The sequence below is a fragment of the Myotis myotis genome, unplaced genomic scaffold (assembly GCF_014108235.1).
Source record: "Myotis myotis isolate mMyoMyo1 unplaced genomic scaffold, mMyoMyo1.p scaffold_m19_p_10, whole genome shotgun sequence".
Lineage (NCBI taxonomy): Eukaryota > Metazoa > Chordata > Mammalia > Chiroptera > Vespertilionidae > Myotis > Myotis myotis.
Window position 1 is genome coordinate 47,107,428 of NW_023416314.1, and position 18,676 is coordinate 47,126,103.

Genomic DNA, 18,676 nt, shown 5'->3' on the forward strand with positions numbered 1-18,676 from the left:
ACATGCCCAGGTTGTGGGCTCCATCCCCAGTAGGGGGAATGCAGGAGGCAGCTGATCAATGATTCTCTCTCATCATTTATGTTTCTATCTCTCTATTCCTCTCCCTCTCTCTCTCTAAAAATCAATAAAAACATTTTTTAAAAAGTTCAAAATGGTCCAGCAACAAAAATTTCCCCTTTCAGTCATCACTGAAAGGATGCTTAAAGAGGATTTAAAAGCTTTAATAGTACAAATAAATACTTAGTTATTCATACAGGAAAGCCAATTACTAATATTTATAGGCATGTGGGGGAGGAAAAAAAGGAATACAAGGGGCTTCCCAAAAAGTTACTTTTTCTATGATCCCCACATTCTTTCCCCATTTTTAATAACAAAATTCAAAATTTACCTTTTATGTGTGTCTACAGAACATGCTCCCTTCTTTATAAATAACCAAAATTAGGCACTTAGCAATGTATTTTTTATCTTTAGTGAAGCAGAAATGGACAGTCATTAGCAAAAATTTAAAAATTCACAATTTTTTTCAACATCAGTTTTATCCTAATTGATATTTCTGATCCATGCTAACAGATGAATAATTCTTCTGGCGCAGGTGTTGCAAGATGTCGAACAAACAGCAGCAACAACAATAATAAACCAGCTATCTCATTTAATGAGCATTTACTTTATAGAATAAATTGTTCTAAGCATTTTATGTGCATTTTTAACCCATTTTATCTTACAAAAACCCTATGAGATTAGTAGTGTCATTATCCTCATTTTATAAATGAGGATTCTGCTGCTCAAAGAAGTTAACTTGTCAAAAGTCAAACCATACAGCTGGGATTTGTAGTACCCTCCAGAGCCTCCACACTTCACTATCATATTATACCAAACTAGAGGCCCTGTGCACAAATCCGTGCACAGGTGGGGTCCCTTAGCCATTTCACCCGATCCCGACTGGGGCAGATCTGATGGTCAGTGTGCATCACAGCAACTGGTTAACTGGTCGTTCAGTCATTTGGTCGTTCAGTCGCTTAGGCTTTTATATATATAGACTAGAGGCCCAGTGCATGAAATTCGTGCATGGGGAGGGGCGTCTTCTCAGCCCAGCCTGCACCCTCTCCAATCCGGAACCCCTTGAAGGATGTCCAACTGCCGATTTAGGATCCCAGAGATCGGGCCTAAACCGGCAGTCGGACAATCCTCTCACAATCCTGGACCGCTGGCTCCTAATCACTCACCTGCCTGCCTGCCTGATCACCTCTAACTGCCCCCCTCTGCTGGCCTGGTTGCCCCTAACTGCCCCCCGCTGCCGGCCACACACATATACACATATTACAGTATGTTTGAGAACCAAACTGCATAGTCATATTGAAAAATACTTTAGTGATCATCTTTCCAGTCCCTCACTTTACCATCATGAAATAGCCACCAAATAGGATGTCCTAGCCATTATTAATTATGCACAACCATTACATTCCTTTAAAATGGCTGACAAAAATTAAAGCAGCTGAATTGCACTATGATAAAGCAACCTAAAGTTCCTAAAAAGAGAATTTGGGTTTGTGAATTCAACATGACTGGTCACCATTAAACTAACCTTTCTTTTTGTTTGTTTGTTTAGTTTTCATAAAAACAATAATCTGGAAATTTTCCCAAAAAATGTAATAAACATTTGTGTAGTGACACACTATCACTAAAGCTACTAGGCTAACATTTTAACTGAAGAGTCAAAGAAACTTTTCAGCTCCCAAGTACATAAAGATCAATTTATTCTTTAATATTAGAGAGAAGTTTAAATGGAAAAATGGACAGCAAAACAGACATTCCAGAATCAATACATTCAAAGGTTACTGTGCTTGGGGTACTAGGATGAGGGATTATTTCTAGTAACATGTTACAGTTAAATCACCAAATTATTCAACAGTAACTATAACATAAATATAATCATAAATATAACATAAGTATCATTATAAAAGTACAATAATGCACCATCAACTTACCAATTCAATTCCCTGTGGAAAAGGTGTATCATCCCAGTCCTTCTGTGGAAATCTCTGGATTATTTTCCCCAGACCTGCTCCTGACCCTATTAATAAGATAAAAATAAATGGGATAATATAAAATCTGAATACTCATTATATTAATACTTACTTATAAATGAATGTTTGTTGAATAAACTGATATACTGATTGAATACGTTCAAGATTTAAAGGACACAAAAACATTTACCTTCTAAACATAATACTGAAATGACAGGCAATTATATCCAACAGACTCTCAAAAGTAACATACATATGTAAAGCTAAAAAAAAAAAAATAGACAGAAACATTCAAATCTAGTCTCTATCACACCATGGGAGTAACTACCTTTGTTCCCAATAAGGAAAGCAATCTTCTCAGTATCTCAAGTTGAAACTTTAAAAGAACTTTTCAATGGAGGCAAAGTACTTTTAAGTGACAAAATGGTAGCTAGCACTAAGCTTCAGTTATGGGTTATAAACAGTATTATGAGTAAAATAAAGACTTTTACAGTGGCCTGGGAACTTGACTATTGCCTAGGCCAGTGACAGCAAACCTTTTGAGCTCGGCGTGTCAGCATTTTGAAAAACCCTAACTTAACTCTGGTGCCGTGTCACATATAGAAATTTTTGATATTTGCAACCATAGTATAAAAAAGATTTATATTTTTTATATTTATTTTATATATTTAAATGCCATTTAACAAAGAAAAATCAACCAAAAAAATGAGTTCGCGTGTCACCTCTGACACGCGTGTCATAGGTTCGCCATCACTGATCTAGGCAGAGTTTCTCAACATCAGCATTACTGACATTTTGGGCCAGATTGTGTGTTTATGGGAAGGTTGGGGGGAAAGGGTCTAAGTCCTGTGCATTGTAGGATGGTTAATAGCATCCTTAGCCTCAACCCACTAGATGCTAGTAGCATCCTACTACCACCACCACCAAGTCATTACAATAAATAAGTATCTCCAGATATTGCCAAATGTCCTCTGGTGGGGGCAAAACTGCCCCTGGTTGAAAACCACTTGTCTGTGCCATTATTGTTATAAAATTATCCTGGGACACTAAAGAATGGATTGACTTATTCTTGAACCTTGGGGATGTAATCTGTGAGTAATTTGGGAATGGAAAGTATATGTTAGCCCTAGCTGGTTTGGCTCAGTGGATAGAGCATCGGCATGTGGACTGAAAGGTCCTGGGTTCAATTCCAGTCAAGAGCACATGACAGGTTGTGGGCTTGATTCCCAGTAGGGGGCGTGCAGGAGGCAACCGATCAATTATTCTCTCTTATCATTGATGTTTCTATCTCTCCCTTCCTTCCTCTCTGAAATCAATAAAAATCTATTTTTTTTAAAAAGAAAGTATATGTGAGATCTAAACTGCTTTTTGCTACACTTTTTAAAGAGCTTCATGAGTTGGCATATTCTACTTTGTGTCCTAGCTTACTATGAAGTGAAAGCAACATTCTGATTATATGTACATCTAACTTAAGTAAGCCTGTAACACCTGATTCAAGTTGTTAATATATATTTTCCTACCTTCTCTGTTAAATTTTTTTAATCACCCACTATCATCCTTCACTCTGATCCCTGTCCATTTAACTTCCTCCTTGCCCCTCACCTAGAGTTTAATCACTTTATGGCCATATTTTTACTTATAAAAGATAAATGGAAAGTTAAGTTCATTTTATTAACCAACTCAGTACTATGTTCTAAAACTGGTCATATTTGAAAAAGGCAAAATAAAAACATTCTCAATTAAAGTTAACAACTGTTGCAGTATAGTAACTCCTCATATATCCATCATTATAGGGAAATGAAGGATTTCATTAAGAGTAAACTAAACTCGCCCTAACCGGTTTGGCTCAGTGGATAGAGCATCGGCCTGTGGACTGAAGGGTCCCAGGTTCGATTCCAGCCAAGGGCATGTATCTTGGTTGCGGGCACATCCCCAGTAGGGGGTGTGCAGGAGACAGCTGATCAATGTTTCTCTCTCATTGATGTTTCTAACTCTCTATCCCTCTCCCTTCCTCTCTGTAAAAAATCAACAAAATATTTTTTTTAAAAAAGAGTAAACTAAACTAAAAGTGATGTCTCACACGCATTCATTTTCATCCACTTCAAGCATCACCACTTCTGATATCTCAAGCAGAACTAATTCAAAAAATGGCTAGGTACTGAAAATACACACATGAAAAAGACATGGCCCCCATCCTCAAGGAACTCATAACCTATTGGAGAACAAGCAAATAAACTGATAACTTCAGTATATCATCATAAGCACAATGATAGAAGGGAACCAAATCTAGCCTAGCAGAGAAGACCATGGAAAACTTTCTAGAAGAAAAGACAGCCAGCTTTTTCTTTCAGCACCATCTTTGTATCCCCTAGCATACTAAATGCTTGGCACTTAGTTCATACAGAGTTAAATGTTTATTTTAATAAATTCATTACTACTGACAGAAATTGTTTTAAGCTTACATCTCCCTGTCTTTTTAAACAGAGATAAATGCATGTTTTTTTTAGCTCATCATATTTAATCAGGTATTCTTATATTGTTTGTTTAGTTCTGAAAGTCATAGCTAATATATTTTAGGCTCTTAAAATAGTTTATCATATTAATTTTTACTAAATATAAAAATATATGTTAACTGCACATTTTTTTCAAATATATAAAAATATAAAGAAGAAATCGCCCACATTCCCACACCTGAGGAGGATTACTGTTAACATTTTGGACTATTTTATCCTAGGGATGATATAGGGAGGTTTTGTAAACATGTACTTTTTCTACAGAATTGAAGTCATACTAAACCTAGCTTTATATATTGGTGTAGTACTTAATATTTTACAATGGGCCTTTGCTGTAGTATGTACATTATCTAGTTTCTCACTATTATAAATAATGCTACATAAGGCCCTTTCTATATAAATACTTATCCTCATCTCACTTTTCCACAGAAAAAAGAATTCTTAGAAATACAACTACTGGGTTAAAGAGTATGAAAATTTTAAAGATCACACAAAGCCAAAGGGCCCACCAGAAAGACATTTAACAATTTTTTTAACATTCTGTGTATAAGAATGACACTGGCATTTTCACTACAACCTTACCAACAACTGTTATTTTAAATTTTTACTTGTTTTAATTATTGCAAATTTGACAGATAAAAAATTCCTCTCTGGCAGGAGCATAACTTTCAAAAGACTCTAGAAGCAACATATTATTTATTGATTTCACAATAATATGCAGTGTTTCAAAAACATGAAAGTTTAGTTTGAAATGGAGATATGACATTTATAAATGCACACAGAAATATGATTCATGGTGGTAAGACTTTCAGTTATATGAAAATGGAAATTAGGTTAGAAAAAAAGCAACAATAAAATGGTAGATTGATATTTCACTGCAAATAAAATGTAGAGAGAGCTACAATAACTTAGTTTCCAAATATGTAAATTGCTGGAGCTAACAACTGTTGAGGAGCTTATGAAAGTACCCTGCAAAAGTAAACAAATATTTTCTGAATACTGCTTCTTGATTTGTAAGCATTTAGTCTGAACGTTTAAACATTTCCCAAGTTCTTATATTTTATATGATAACTATTTTTAAGGCAATACTGGTTGTATTTAAAAATTCTGAGATGACTTTTTGTATTGAAGAACAAGCAACAATGAGGGAAGACTGTTCTAGAGTCAGGTGTCCAGACACCTGCGCACTGATCCTTATGTCCAGAGGTGAAGCAGGCCATGTCAATCAGAGTGGCTGTAAAAGCAGCTTTTATTTGTATTACATAGGTAGGGAGAAGGGAGAAATTACTCAAAAGAAAGGGGACCACTTCCTAGAAAGGAGGGGTGCTAGGCGGCAAAAGATTGTCCCCTGCATTATATGCAGCTGACTTGAGAGAAGGAGGGAGCGGTTATTAGTCAGTTCCTTCCTGTTGTTGTTTTTTGGATCCTACTCTCCTACCCCATTATAAAATCAAGAAATATAATGGCCAAATAGAGTTACTATATCAAAAGGGGGTAGGGGGAGCAATCCTCGGCAAGATACCAAAACGTTTGGAAATGGCTTTCTTTGAAAGAAAAAGTAGATATGCTAGACAAGCTGCCCTAAACAAATTTAGACAGGATGAGGAAATACTGGTGCGGCCAGGCACACTTTTCCCTCCTTTATGTTTGGTAACCCACTTTCCCTTGGGTCCTGGAAGAGCTATCAGGCTACCCAGGCCAGTCACTAGGATTAGCAACTGACCTAGGATGAGCCAACCATCCATTACCCTCCTGGCAGGTCTTCTAGCCTTGGCCAATGACTCCAGAAGAGTCAAAAAGTATTCTCTGGGGTTGCTAACTAGTATACTGTTGGTGTGAAGTTGCCAGTAGCTAGGAGGAAGAAGTAAATCTGCAGAAGAACTAAGAATATCATAAAAATGTACACTTAAAACCTGTATGATCCTATTAACCAATGTCACCCCAATAAATTTAATTTTTAAAAAAATAACAAGTAGGGGTTAATTAGGTGGAGAAATAAAATATAGTACTCTGCTCTACACAAAACAGGATGCTTGGTATTTGTTGACTATAACAATTGACAAAAATTATTTAACTGACTTCTTGTGTTACAGTGTAGATATACCAAGTATATACAGGGGTAGGCAAAAGTAGGTTTACAGTTGTGAGTATGTGAAAGTTTATTCTTGTGTTATTATTTATTAACTATTGTGTCATTTATTTGTATTACAACTGTAAACCTACTTTTGCCCACCCTGATGTAGAAAGTTTGATTAAATATAGACTCTGAACTTTAAGAAATGCTACTCTAACACATAATTCACTAAATCTTTTTCTATGATATGTTTATCTAAACAACTAGTTCAGAGGTTATCTACACTCGACTTGTCTTATGATGTCCATCTACCCACACTCCTCTAACAAAATGAGGCTGCCCACAGTTCAAGGAAGGGCAGCAGCTATGCTCATACCCCTTCCACCAGCCAGAGAGAATTACTAAATCACTTATTTGGTTATTACATTTACTGTTGTTTGTCTGTCTCACTTCACTAGAATGAAACCAATGAATTTTGGCCTGCTTTGTTTACTGATGTGTCCTACCCAGGCACTTAGAATAATCCCTGGTATATATTAGATACTCAATAGCATGCTGTTGAACAAATGAATGGGGCTATAACGCGGGTAAGGACATCTATAAACTGGCAAGCAACTTATGACCAGAGTGACCTAGACAAATCAAATTCCTCTGCTAGGGAATTCTGAATTTATTTTAAAAAGGAAGAAACTGAATAAAGCAGCCAAAAAGACATATAAAGACTTGCTGTTGTGACAGAAAGGGGTCATGTGTAAAACCAAAGTTACAGAGCAGCAGAAACTCTTGGCCAAGACTTGCCAGTAGAAACAAGCTAACCGTAGACACATGTAGAAAGAAGCAGAGGTACCACAAGAAAGAAACCATGCAGCTGCCTAGGTTCTACCTCCAGTTCATTCTAGCAGCATTACAGTGTCAAACTTCCTATGACATTCCTTCCTCTGAAGCTGGGATGGGTCTGTATTCCTTGTCACTAAAGAGTCCAAACTGGAGAGCACTGTACGAAGTACAATCACACTGGTAAAGGGTCCCCTTCACTCCTTGCTCCCTTTCCTCATTCCTACAATGAGAGAAATGACTTGTTGGGTCATGGTATTTGTTGACCATGAAATACTGGTGCGGCCAGGCACACTTTTCCCTGGGGTTTTTTATATTCTAGTTGCCACCTTACGATGTTTACCAAGTTTTGGGGGTTAGAGCATGTGTTAGCATCTCTGTGGGCAATTAGTAGACTTGACATGTCCTAGGAAACCTTTGTACGTAGCTCCCTTGGTCTCAAGTGATTCCCTTTGTGTTGTCTCTCGATGTACACACCCCAACACAAGTCGCAAGTCATGGGGCTGTCATGACAGGTAAATCACCTCCAAAGTCCTGCCTTCGACAGAGACCAAACCTTACTGACTCAGAGTAAAGACTTGTACAGATATATTTTTGTTTTAATTTATAATCTATTTTTTTCATTTGTTTATTCTGGTGATGGAGTCTCATTTAAAAACAGGATAAAGAGTGCTGTTCATCAAAAGTTGCCTGGGCCTTTGGTGTTTGTTCTCTGGCCCCAGGACCTCCCATTATTAGGATGTTGACTTCAGTGAACCAAGTCCACAGTAAAGAGGGGCTTCACGTTTTGTTTCTTCTTGGCAGCCTTGGCTGTTTGGGGTTTCTCTCTCGCTTGAATTGTCATTATGGTGTGTGTAACATCCCGTAATAGCAGGTACTGGTTGTCATCTAGTGCCCTGCGATGGAAATTATTTAGATATATTTAGTATGTGTTGCCATCAAGGAGTTTTTTTGTTTGTTTGTTTGTTTGTTTTAATGATTGTATTAACTTACCTTCCTAACAGTACACCAGAATTTGCTTTTTGGGGGGAAAGGATTGTATTGATAACTGTTGGGGATTCAGCATTGAGCGGCAAGTTGCCTTTTTCCCTGCCTTGCCTGGTGGCACCTTTTTGTATTTGTGTGAAGTAACTATTTGAAGACGAGTATCTGGATGCTTTGGCCTTTTCTCTTCTGTAAATTTAAGGGTGTTGAGGCCATGGGGAGGCATGGTCTTGGCCCCATCACTGCCTTTTGCCCCTCAGTGTTCTCACAACTCTTAAAATCATGATCTACTGAAAATGAAGGAAAATGTGATTTAGATGTGACATACAGCACAGTAAAGCATGTTCCTGATCCCAGAAGATTTATTAGTTTTTTACTTAGTTACTCCAGAAATGAAAAATCAGCATTTCAACCTCTCAGGTGCCCCTGCAGTGACCGGGAGTGGAAGAGCCCATTCGTTAGGAGCTGGAGGAACTTTTGTGATGGGCAAAAATGAATGAGAGGGGAACACAGACTTTGTGACTCCTATAATAAGAGGGGGCTGGCTTTTAGCCCAGCTGTCCATTCTTATTCTAAAAGTTTTGTCTCTCACTAGACCCAGGGTACAGATGAGTTCCCAAATTCAACTATTTTCTGCAAAGTGACTTTGATAAAGGTTGGTCCAGACATTTCTGATCAAGAACCTGTATGTGTGTGTTTCTGATGAAGAACTTCAATGTAATTCTGATCAAGAATCTGTTCATACATGTGTTCGGCTTGAGGCATCTGCCTCAAGTACACAGTGTTTGCTATCCACGTGTCCTAGTATTTATTTTACCTTCTGTTGGGGGTTTTGTATATTTCTCCAACTCCTTTTCACCCTAAGCCAGTGTCCTCTTGAATAGTTTCCATATTTCGGTAGCCATACCAAAGCCAGGATATTTTCATTTGATTAGATACCAGTATTTGTGGATGTCTAACTTAGTTTTTTAAAAAACTTCTAACTGGGGCCAGTGTACGATCCAGAGGCTGATCTGCAAATCAAGCTACTTATATACTTGTGTGGGGGACCCTGTGCTCAGCATTGGGTGGCTTTTCTAAGAGAAATATGGGGAAGGGTTGGTTGCAATTTTTTTAAATCTAACTTGGGGGGGGGGGGGAATCCTATTTTTTACAATATTCTTTTGTTTTTCTATTAACATTTTCCTTTAGCCTTGAATTTTACTAAATTTCCTCCTGATTTAAAAATCTTGTTTCTAATCTGGGAATTTGAAATATTGGTACTTATTTAATGTTACACCAATTTTTCCAAAGAGTTCAAACCACTTTATTACCAGAACATGGTAAAAAAAAATTTTGCAGCCATTTCAAGCAGCTGGTGGGCTTTTTATAAAATAACACCATTACCTGGTACCATTATATGTTCTGAGAGGTGAAAGTAAAAATGTAAAAAGTGTAGGCTTTTTTTTTTTAAATAACAATAAACTTCCAAAGAAAGAAAAAAAAAAGATTTAGTCAGAAAACTTACACTAATGAGAACTTTCTCTAAATATCTGAAGAGCTATTATACAGAAGAAGATAGTGTGGAGCAGACTAGAGCCAAAGATATAATTCAGAGGATATATTTTGATTCAGTATAAAGGAAGAACCATCTGAGGAGAACGATCAAAAAATAGAATGGCGCTAGCTGGTTTGGCTCAGTGGATAGAACGTTGGCCTGCGGACTTGAAGGGTTCCAGGTTTCAATTCTGGTCAAGGGCACATGCCTGGGTTGCGGGCTTGGTCCCCCGGTAGGGGGCGTGCAGAAGGCAGCCAATCAATGATTCTCTCTCATCATTGATGTTTCTCTCTCTCCCTCTCCCTTCCTCTCTGAAATCAATAAAAATGCTTTTTTTTTTTTTTTAAATAGAATGAATTGCCACAGAAAACAATGATCAGACTGAAGTTTCAGTACAAGATACACTTTTCTGTGGTCTGAAAAACCAGGCCAAATTTAGAAAGTCTGACAAGTAGACTATTACATAATTCATTTATTCAACATTAACACTATGTGAGGCCTTGCATTAGGTGCCAAGGAGAGAAGCATAAAGCTTGTTATAAGAATATTTAGGACTTGAACTGAGTTTTTTGAGGTGCAAATACAAGGGCAGATACAGCACAGTACCATGACAGTAACGTTTTGGAAAGAAAACAATATTGTTTAGAAATCAAGTCATAAGTCTAATAAAATCAGAAATAGAAAAACTTAAAAAAGTCTACCTGTCAGAATGGCTATAATCAACAAATCAACAAACAACAAGTGCTGGAAAGGATGTGGAGAAAAAGTAACCCTCTTGCACTGCTGGTGGGAATGCAGACTGGTACAGCCACTGGTATTCCCTGTGGTGTTTCCTCAAAAAATTAAAAATGGAACTTCCATTTGACCTAGTAATCCCACTTCTAGGAATACATCCCAAGAAAACAGAAACACCAATCAGAAAGGATATATGCACCTCTATGTTCATAGCAGCACAATTTACAATAGCTAAGATTTGGAAACAGCCTAAGTGCCCATCAGCAGATGAGTCGATTAGAAAACTGTGGTACATCTACACAATGGAATACTATGCTGCTGTAAAAAAGAAGTAATTCTTACTATTTGCAAAAGCATGGATGGAACTGGAGAGCATTACACTAAGCAAAATAAGCCAGTCGGAGAAAGATAAATATCACATGATCTCACTCATTTGTGGAATATAATGAACAACATAAACTGCTGAACAAAAATAGAATCAGAGTCATAGAAGCATCAAACATACTGTCCAACCTATGAGGGAAGGCGGGGGGTGAGGGAGGTAAGAGATCAACCAAAGGACTTGTATATATGCAAATGAGCATAACCAATGGACACAGATAGTAGGGGCATGTGCTGGGGGATGTAGGTGGCTGGGGAGAGGTCAATGGGGGGAAAAGGAGATTTATATAATACTTTAAACAATAAAGAATTTTTTTAAAAAAAGAATGTCCACTAGAGGGGAGGCGGGAGTGGGTGGGTGGTTGGATGGGGAGTGATAAACCGGGGAATTTATATTCATATATGGACACAGACAATAGAGTGGTGAAGGCCTGGGAGGGGCAAGTGTGGGGTGGAGGGGGTCAATGGGGAAAAGCAAACAAACAAACAAAGGTGATATCTGTAATACTTTCAAGAGTAAAGAAAAAAATTGTCCACTATCATGACTTTAATTCAACATTGTACTGTAAGTCCTAATCACTGCAACAAAGAGAAAAGTTATATGGATGGGAAAAGCAGAACACTGGCTTTATTTGCAGACAACTATGAAAAATCTTAAGAAATCTAAAAAAATATATAAGCACTAATAAATAAGTTTAGCAAGGCCTCAAAGGGTCAATATAAAAAATGATTGTATTTCTATATACTAGCAATAAAAGTTAAAAATACCATATGCCATAGCATCAAAATACATGAAATAGGGCTGTTAACAGGTAAATGGAGAAATAAATTGTGGTATATCCACGCAGTGGAATACTATTCAGCACTAAAAAAGAAAAAAACTGCTGCTATTCGTACAACATGAATAAATTTCAAAATAATTATGCTGAGCAAAAGAAGCTGAATATAAACAAGTACATACCACAGGATTCCATTCATACGAAATTTCAGAAAAGACAAATCTAATCTATAGTGATAGAAAACAGATCACTGGTTGCCCAGGGCTAAGGATGGGTATTAGGGATGGATATGAAAAAGGGGGTGCAAGCAAACTTTTTAGAGTGATAGACATTTTTTTTTCAACTGGTTGTAGAGGGAGGGAGGGAGGGGGCGGAGGAGGGAGGGAGGAAAGAACATTGACTGGTTACCTCCCGCACACACTCCTACCAGGGATGGAACCTGAAATCTTTTAGCACACTCCAACCAACTGAGCCACACTGCCGAGGGCAAAAAAAAATTTTATTTTTATTACAGTGGTATTTATATGAGTAAATAATTGTACTACTGGAAGAAGGCAATCTGGGAGAGATACATCTTTGAATTTTGCTTATAGTTAGAATGGAATCTATCATAATCAATGAAAGATGAAAGAGTCCTGGCATAACTCATCTGTAAAGTATACTTTACTCTTGTAGTAGTTCATTCTATATTTGAACATACTCTTCTAGTCTATGTTTGGATAGGTACTGTGACAAAAATGTGCAGTATCTCAAGCAACCTATTCAACTTTTATATTATTACTAGTGGCCCGGTGCACAAAATTCGTGCACATTGAAAGGGAATTAATTAGAGGAAATATTTTAATGTTGCTATTTGCCTTTTCTCTATAATAAAAGTGTGAGAGATAAAAGGAAATGAGTACAATGTATATGAAAATAATACATCATTTTATTAATAAATAAACAATAATAAAATGATATAACAAAATACTCATGATGTAAAAACAACACTGATGCAAATAATGACTGATAAAGTGATTAAACTTATTCTAATATCTCCCTGTATACCACATTAAGGGCTGGTTGGGGGAGTGACTGATGACTGACAGGCAGTGGTCGCCCCAGCAGGGCCGGATCTCCTGCAGGAGATCCGGGCTGGAGGGGCGACTGCTGCGGAAGATCCGGGCTGGCGGGGAGACTGCTGGCGGTCACAGTCGCCCCGCCAGCCCGGATCTCCCGGCGGAAGGTCTGGTTGGGGGCGTGACTGATGGCTGACGAGCAGCAGTTGTCCCGCCAGTGCCGGATCTCCCACGGGAGATCCGGGCTGGAGGGGCAACTGTTGCGGGAGATCCGGGCTGGCAGGGCGACTGCTGGTGGTCGCAGTCGCCCCGCCAGCCCAGATCTCCCGGCCGAAGGGCTGGTTGGGGGGCGTGACTGATGACTGACAGGCAGCAGTTGCCCCAGCAGGACCGGATCTCCCGCAGGAGATCCAGGCTGGAGGGACGACTGCTGCGAGAGATCCGGTCTGGCGGGGCGACTGTTGCGGGAGGCGTGACTGATGGCTGACGGGTAGCAGTCGCCCCGCCAGCCCGGATCTCCCGGAGGGAGGGCTGGTTGGGGGCGTGACAGCTGGCGGACCGCCAGGGTCATGCCGCCAGCCCTGGGTCGGGTCGCACAGGGGTCGCCCGCCATCCAGGTCACAGATAGCAGGCCCGGATGGCAACGGGGCAGGCAGAATGGCGCTGTCCCATCCTGCCTGCAGTATGCAAATTAGCCTCCATCTTTGTTGGCGGTTAACCACCATCTTGGCTGGCAGTTAATTTGCATATCGCCCTGATTAGCCAATGCGAAGGGTAGCGGAGTGACACTAATTACCATGTTTCTCTTTTATTAGATAGGATCACAGAAGTTCTTTAAGAGAAACTTATATAGAAAACTTTTAATTATGCCATGTGTACTATCATAATCAATCAAATTCTTTTATTTCAAAAATAGTGCTAAAGATATGAATATAAACTGAGAAGACAACAGTCTCTGTTAAAAATTAAGTAACACATCCTTAGTCAGTTTTGCTCATTGGTTAGAGAGTTGGCCCAAGACTGAAGGGTCGCAGGTTTGATTCCGGTCAGGGGCATGTGCCTCAGTTGCAGGATCAATCTCCAGGTAAGGGCTCATGAGGGAGGCAACCAGTCGATGTGTCTCTCACATCAATGTTTCTCTCAGTCTCTCCCTCTCCCTTCCACTCTCTCTAAAAATCAATAGAAAAAATACCCTCAGTTGGGGATTAACAAAACAAAAAAATTCAGTAACATAACTATTTCTCTCTCTTCTTTAGCTCTTTTTATATATACCTTTTGGGTTTTAATCACAAAGTACTTAGGTATCTTTAGATGAATTTAAATAATTTTAAGCTCTTTCTATGCCCCAGAAGATAGAAAATGTATTGCGTTATTAAATGCACTAGGTTCATGTCTACAAAATAAAATTTTCTTGGAAATATGGTTTTAAAAGATAGAATTAGTTAAGATTAGGTCATACTGGATTAGGGTTGGCCCCAATCCAATGACTAGTGCCCCAGTAAGAAAAAACAGATACAGACAAACAGGGAAAACGCCATGTGAAGACAAATACAGAGACTGCCCCAGCTTACTTCCTGGTGAGAATTTCAAGACTTCAGAACAGGAAGGGGAAATCCAAGTGTAGCCCAGCAGTACAGTGAGCTGAAGCAATGAAGTTGGGAGTCCAGGAAAATCAAGGAAGTTAGAATTCACGGAGTGGCATCCCAAAGAAAAGAGAGATTCATGGGAAAAGAGAAGTAAGTCCAAAGATCTGCAGAGGGTCTGAGTCTTTGAAGATCTGTGTATTGATTAGTATTTGAGTATACTAAGAAAACCAGGTAAGGCCAGGGAATAAATCCCATGAAAGAAACAGAAAGAATGATCCCCAGAGATCACACAAGGCTAGGAATAGTTTGTGTTTGCAACAGCCAAGAGTAAAACTAACTTAATTCCCTGGGCTTCGGGCAGAGAATTCAGAAGGGTACTGCCTCGGTAGAGTAGAAAACTCAACTCTAGGCTAAACACTGCTGTGGGCCCATCTACCGAACAAATGAAAACCAAGCCTCAAAAAAAAATTTAAAAATAAAAAAAAATCAAGGTATTTCCAAATGATTTAATTACATCCCAAGACAAAGTTCAAGAATATTTATAGTAACACAAAAATATAACATCCAGCAAAAAAATACCAGGCATGAAAAGAAACAGAAAAGTGTGAGGCATACTGAGAAAAAAAGTCAATTGATTGAAACAGACCTCAAATTGACACAGATGATAAAGTTAGTAGATAAGGACATTCAAAGTTAATATAACTGTGTTGCATATTTTCAGGAATAGAGATATGACAAATACACTGACTAGAATTAATGAATTAGACACTACAAAAAAAATAAAAAAACTTGAAGTTTAACAACAAAAATTCTCCAAAATGAAATATAGACAGACTGAAATATATATAAAAATCTAATTATCAGCTCTACAAATGCCAAACACACACATATAACCACACACACACACACACACACACACACACACACACACACAAATGGAGACAACTATACCAAGGCACATCTTAGTCATACTACTTTAAAAATATATAAAGAGAAAATCTGAAGAAAAATGGAGAAAAAAGACATTATGTTCAGAGTAACAAAAATAAGAATAACAGCAAAATTCTCATAATAAACAATGCAAGCAAGAAGACAGTGGTGTCATATCTTTAAAACATTAAAAGGGCCGAAACTGGTTTGGCTCAGTGGATAGAGCGTCGGCCTGCGGACTGAAAGGTCCCAGGTTCGATTCCAGTCAAGGGCATGTACCTGGGTTGCGGGCACATCCCCAGTGGGAGATGTGCAGGAGGCAGCTGATCAATGTTTCTCTCTCATCGATGTTTCTAACTCTCTATCTCTCTCCCTTCCTCTCTGTAAAAAATCAATAAAATATATTTTAAAAAATTAAAAGGGGAAAAAAATGTCAACTCAATATTTTAGGTCTTATGGGCCTGAGATTCTCCTCCCCCACCAAGAAACATCAGACATCCCAACTTGGGCAACATCTTCTGCCAAGTAGGCAGCACCAGCATGGACCAGTGGGGGAAGGAGATAAAACTATAACACCACAAAAGCTCTGAAAATTAAACTGCCACTGGAATATCAGCTCACAAAAATAGATCATGGTCCATATGGTAAATCTAAACAGAAGGACTAAGTTAAAGGCCAAAATGTCCAGGATGTAACAATAATAATAATAAAAAAATCACCCATCATACCAGGAACCATAAAAATATTACACCTGAATGAGAAAGACAATAAACTCCTATCAGCACAGACATGAATCAGATGTTGGAATATCTGACAAGGATTTTGAAATAGTTGTCATAAAAATTTATCAACAACCAATCACAAATTCTCTGAAACAAATAAAAAAAATAGAAAATAGCAAAGAAACAGAAGTTATAAATCAAACAGAAATTCTCAAATTATAACATATCCAAAATAAAAATCTCAGAGGATGGGTTCAATAGTATAATAGAGATGGCATAGCATAAAACTAGTGAACTTTGGGACAGATCAATAGATTTTACCCAATCTGAACAACTAAGAGAAAATAAATCAAAATATAAAGAACAGAATTGTGGGGACTCGTGGGACCATAACAAAATATTTAATATTCATATTACTGAAATACCAGAAGGAGAAGAGAGAGTGGGACTGAACAAATATTCAAAGATAATGGCTGAAATATTCTCAAATTTAGCAAAGCACCAAAAAAATTTCAAGTTGACTGAACCTCAAACAGGATAAACTCAAAGAAATTTACACCAAGACACATATCATTACTAAACTTCTGAAAACTAAAAAGAAAAAAAATCTTGAAAGAAGCCAAGAGAAATAACATATTGCCCACAGGATAATATCAATTCAAATGAAAGCAAATTTCTCACTAAAAACCATGAAGGTAAGGAGAAAGTGGCCCACTACTTTTCAAGTACTGAAAAAAAGAGCTGTCCACTGTGAATTCTATTTCCAGCAAAACTATCTTTCAGGAGTGAAGGAAAAATGCACACATTCTCAGATGAAGGTAAACTAAAAGAATGTGCCACTAGGAGACCCATTCTTAAAGAGCAGCTGAAGAAAAATGTTCAAACACAAAAGAAATGCTAAAGTAAACAAAGCACTACTAGAGCATCAGGAAGGAAGAACAAAAGACAGCAAAAACATAGGTTCATAAAATAAATTATCATGCTCCTCATGAGTTTTATATTTCATATCTGATGATTAAAACAAAAATTATAACAATTCAATTCAATGTTTTAATACCTTCTACATTATCCCCAAACAACTAACTGTTCATCCTCTGCTTTAATAGCTCTAAGTAAAAAGGAAATAACTACTTCCCAAAGTATTATAAAGTTCTTCTGCATGTTGAAATATCTGTTCAGAATCCAACTCTCTGTAGGACTGGGGTTTTATTTTTGCTAAGGTCAGTCACCTCAGATCTAGACCCAATCAACATGTATTGTGCAGTTATTATACATGAGGCATTTATTCCTAACAACCTATGAAAAAAAAATTAATCTCAATTTTACACATAAAGAAATAAATTTACGTATCAGGTAATATTTCCAAAGTCACTCTGTATAAATACTAGGTGTACCAGTTAATAATGCGGATTTTTTTTCAATAGATGGAGTTACACATATGTTGATATATATGTGATTTGATATGTATGCTATTTTGTTGTAATGACAACAAGCTTCACAACTTTACATGTCAAATTTGCTGAAGGTGTTAACACCGTAGATATTTTTACACTTAAAAATGTCGAATTTCGTGCCAAAAAAAGAGCATTTGCGGGAAGTTATAATTCATTACTATATTTTGAGGAAAAGTGCTGCTGAATACTTCGGGAAGTTTATGGTGAACATGCTCCATCTCAAGATACTTGTGAACGCTGGTTTAAACGCTTTAAAAGTGATGATGGAAAAATACCACATGATCTCACTCATTTCTGGATAATAAAGACCATTATAAACTTATGAACAAAAATAGATACAGAGGCAGAGCTGCCTCGAACAGACTGTCAAACTACAGCAGGAAGGCCGGGGAGGGTGGGGTAGGAGGGGGGTGGGTAAGAGATCAACCAAAGGACTTGTATGCATGCATATAAGCATAACCAATGGACATAAGACACTGGGGGGTAGGGGAGGCCAGGGGATTGTCAAGGGCGGGGGGAAATAAAGGAGTCATATGTAATACTCTTTGTAATACTTTAAGCAATAAAAAAAAAAAGTTGCTGGGAAAAAAAAAAAAGTGATGATTTTGATGTGAAAGACAAAAAACGTCCAGGTCAACCAAAAAAGTTTGAAGATCAAGAACTACAAGCATTATTGGATGAAGATGCATGTCAAACTCAAAAACAACTTGCAGAAAGATTAAACGTTGCTCAGCAAACAATTTCCAATAGTTTACAAGCAATGGGAAAGATTTTAAAGGAAGAAAAATGGGTGCCACGTCAACTGAACGAAAGACAAATGGAAAACCTAAAAGTCATCAGTAAAATGTTGCTTCAACGGCACGCAAGAAAGTCTATTTTTTTATTTATTGTCTAAAGTTTTACATATGACTCCTTTTTCCCCAATTGACACTCCCCACCCCCCGTCCCCCCCCCTGCCCCCAGCACCTGGCCATTCCCACCCCTGGCAAGCTCCCACCACCCCAGTGTCTGTGTCCATTGGTTATGCTAATATGCATGCATACAAGTCCCTTGGTTGCTCTCTAA

General features: G+C 37.9%; 1 protein-coding gene across 9 annotated transcripts in view; it reads right to left on the bottom strand.

Annotated features, from left to right (window-relative positions):
• SBF2 (SET binding factor 2) overlaps nucleotides 1-18,676 on the bottom strand; it is a 357,871-nt gene that overhangs the window by 309,374 nt on the left and 29,821 nt on the right. For all 9 annotated transcript variants that reach the window (XM_036325356.1, XM_036325358.1, XM_036325355.1 and 6 more), the window contains exon 2: nucleotides 1,986-2,071. In XM_036325356.1, the coding sequence (XP_036181249.1) occupies nucleotides 1,986-2,071 (86 nt within the window). The remainder of the gene's footprint in view (nucleotides 1-1,985; nucleotides 2,072-18,676) is intronic.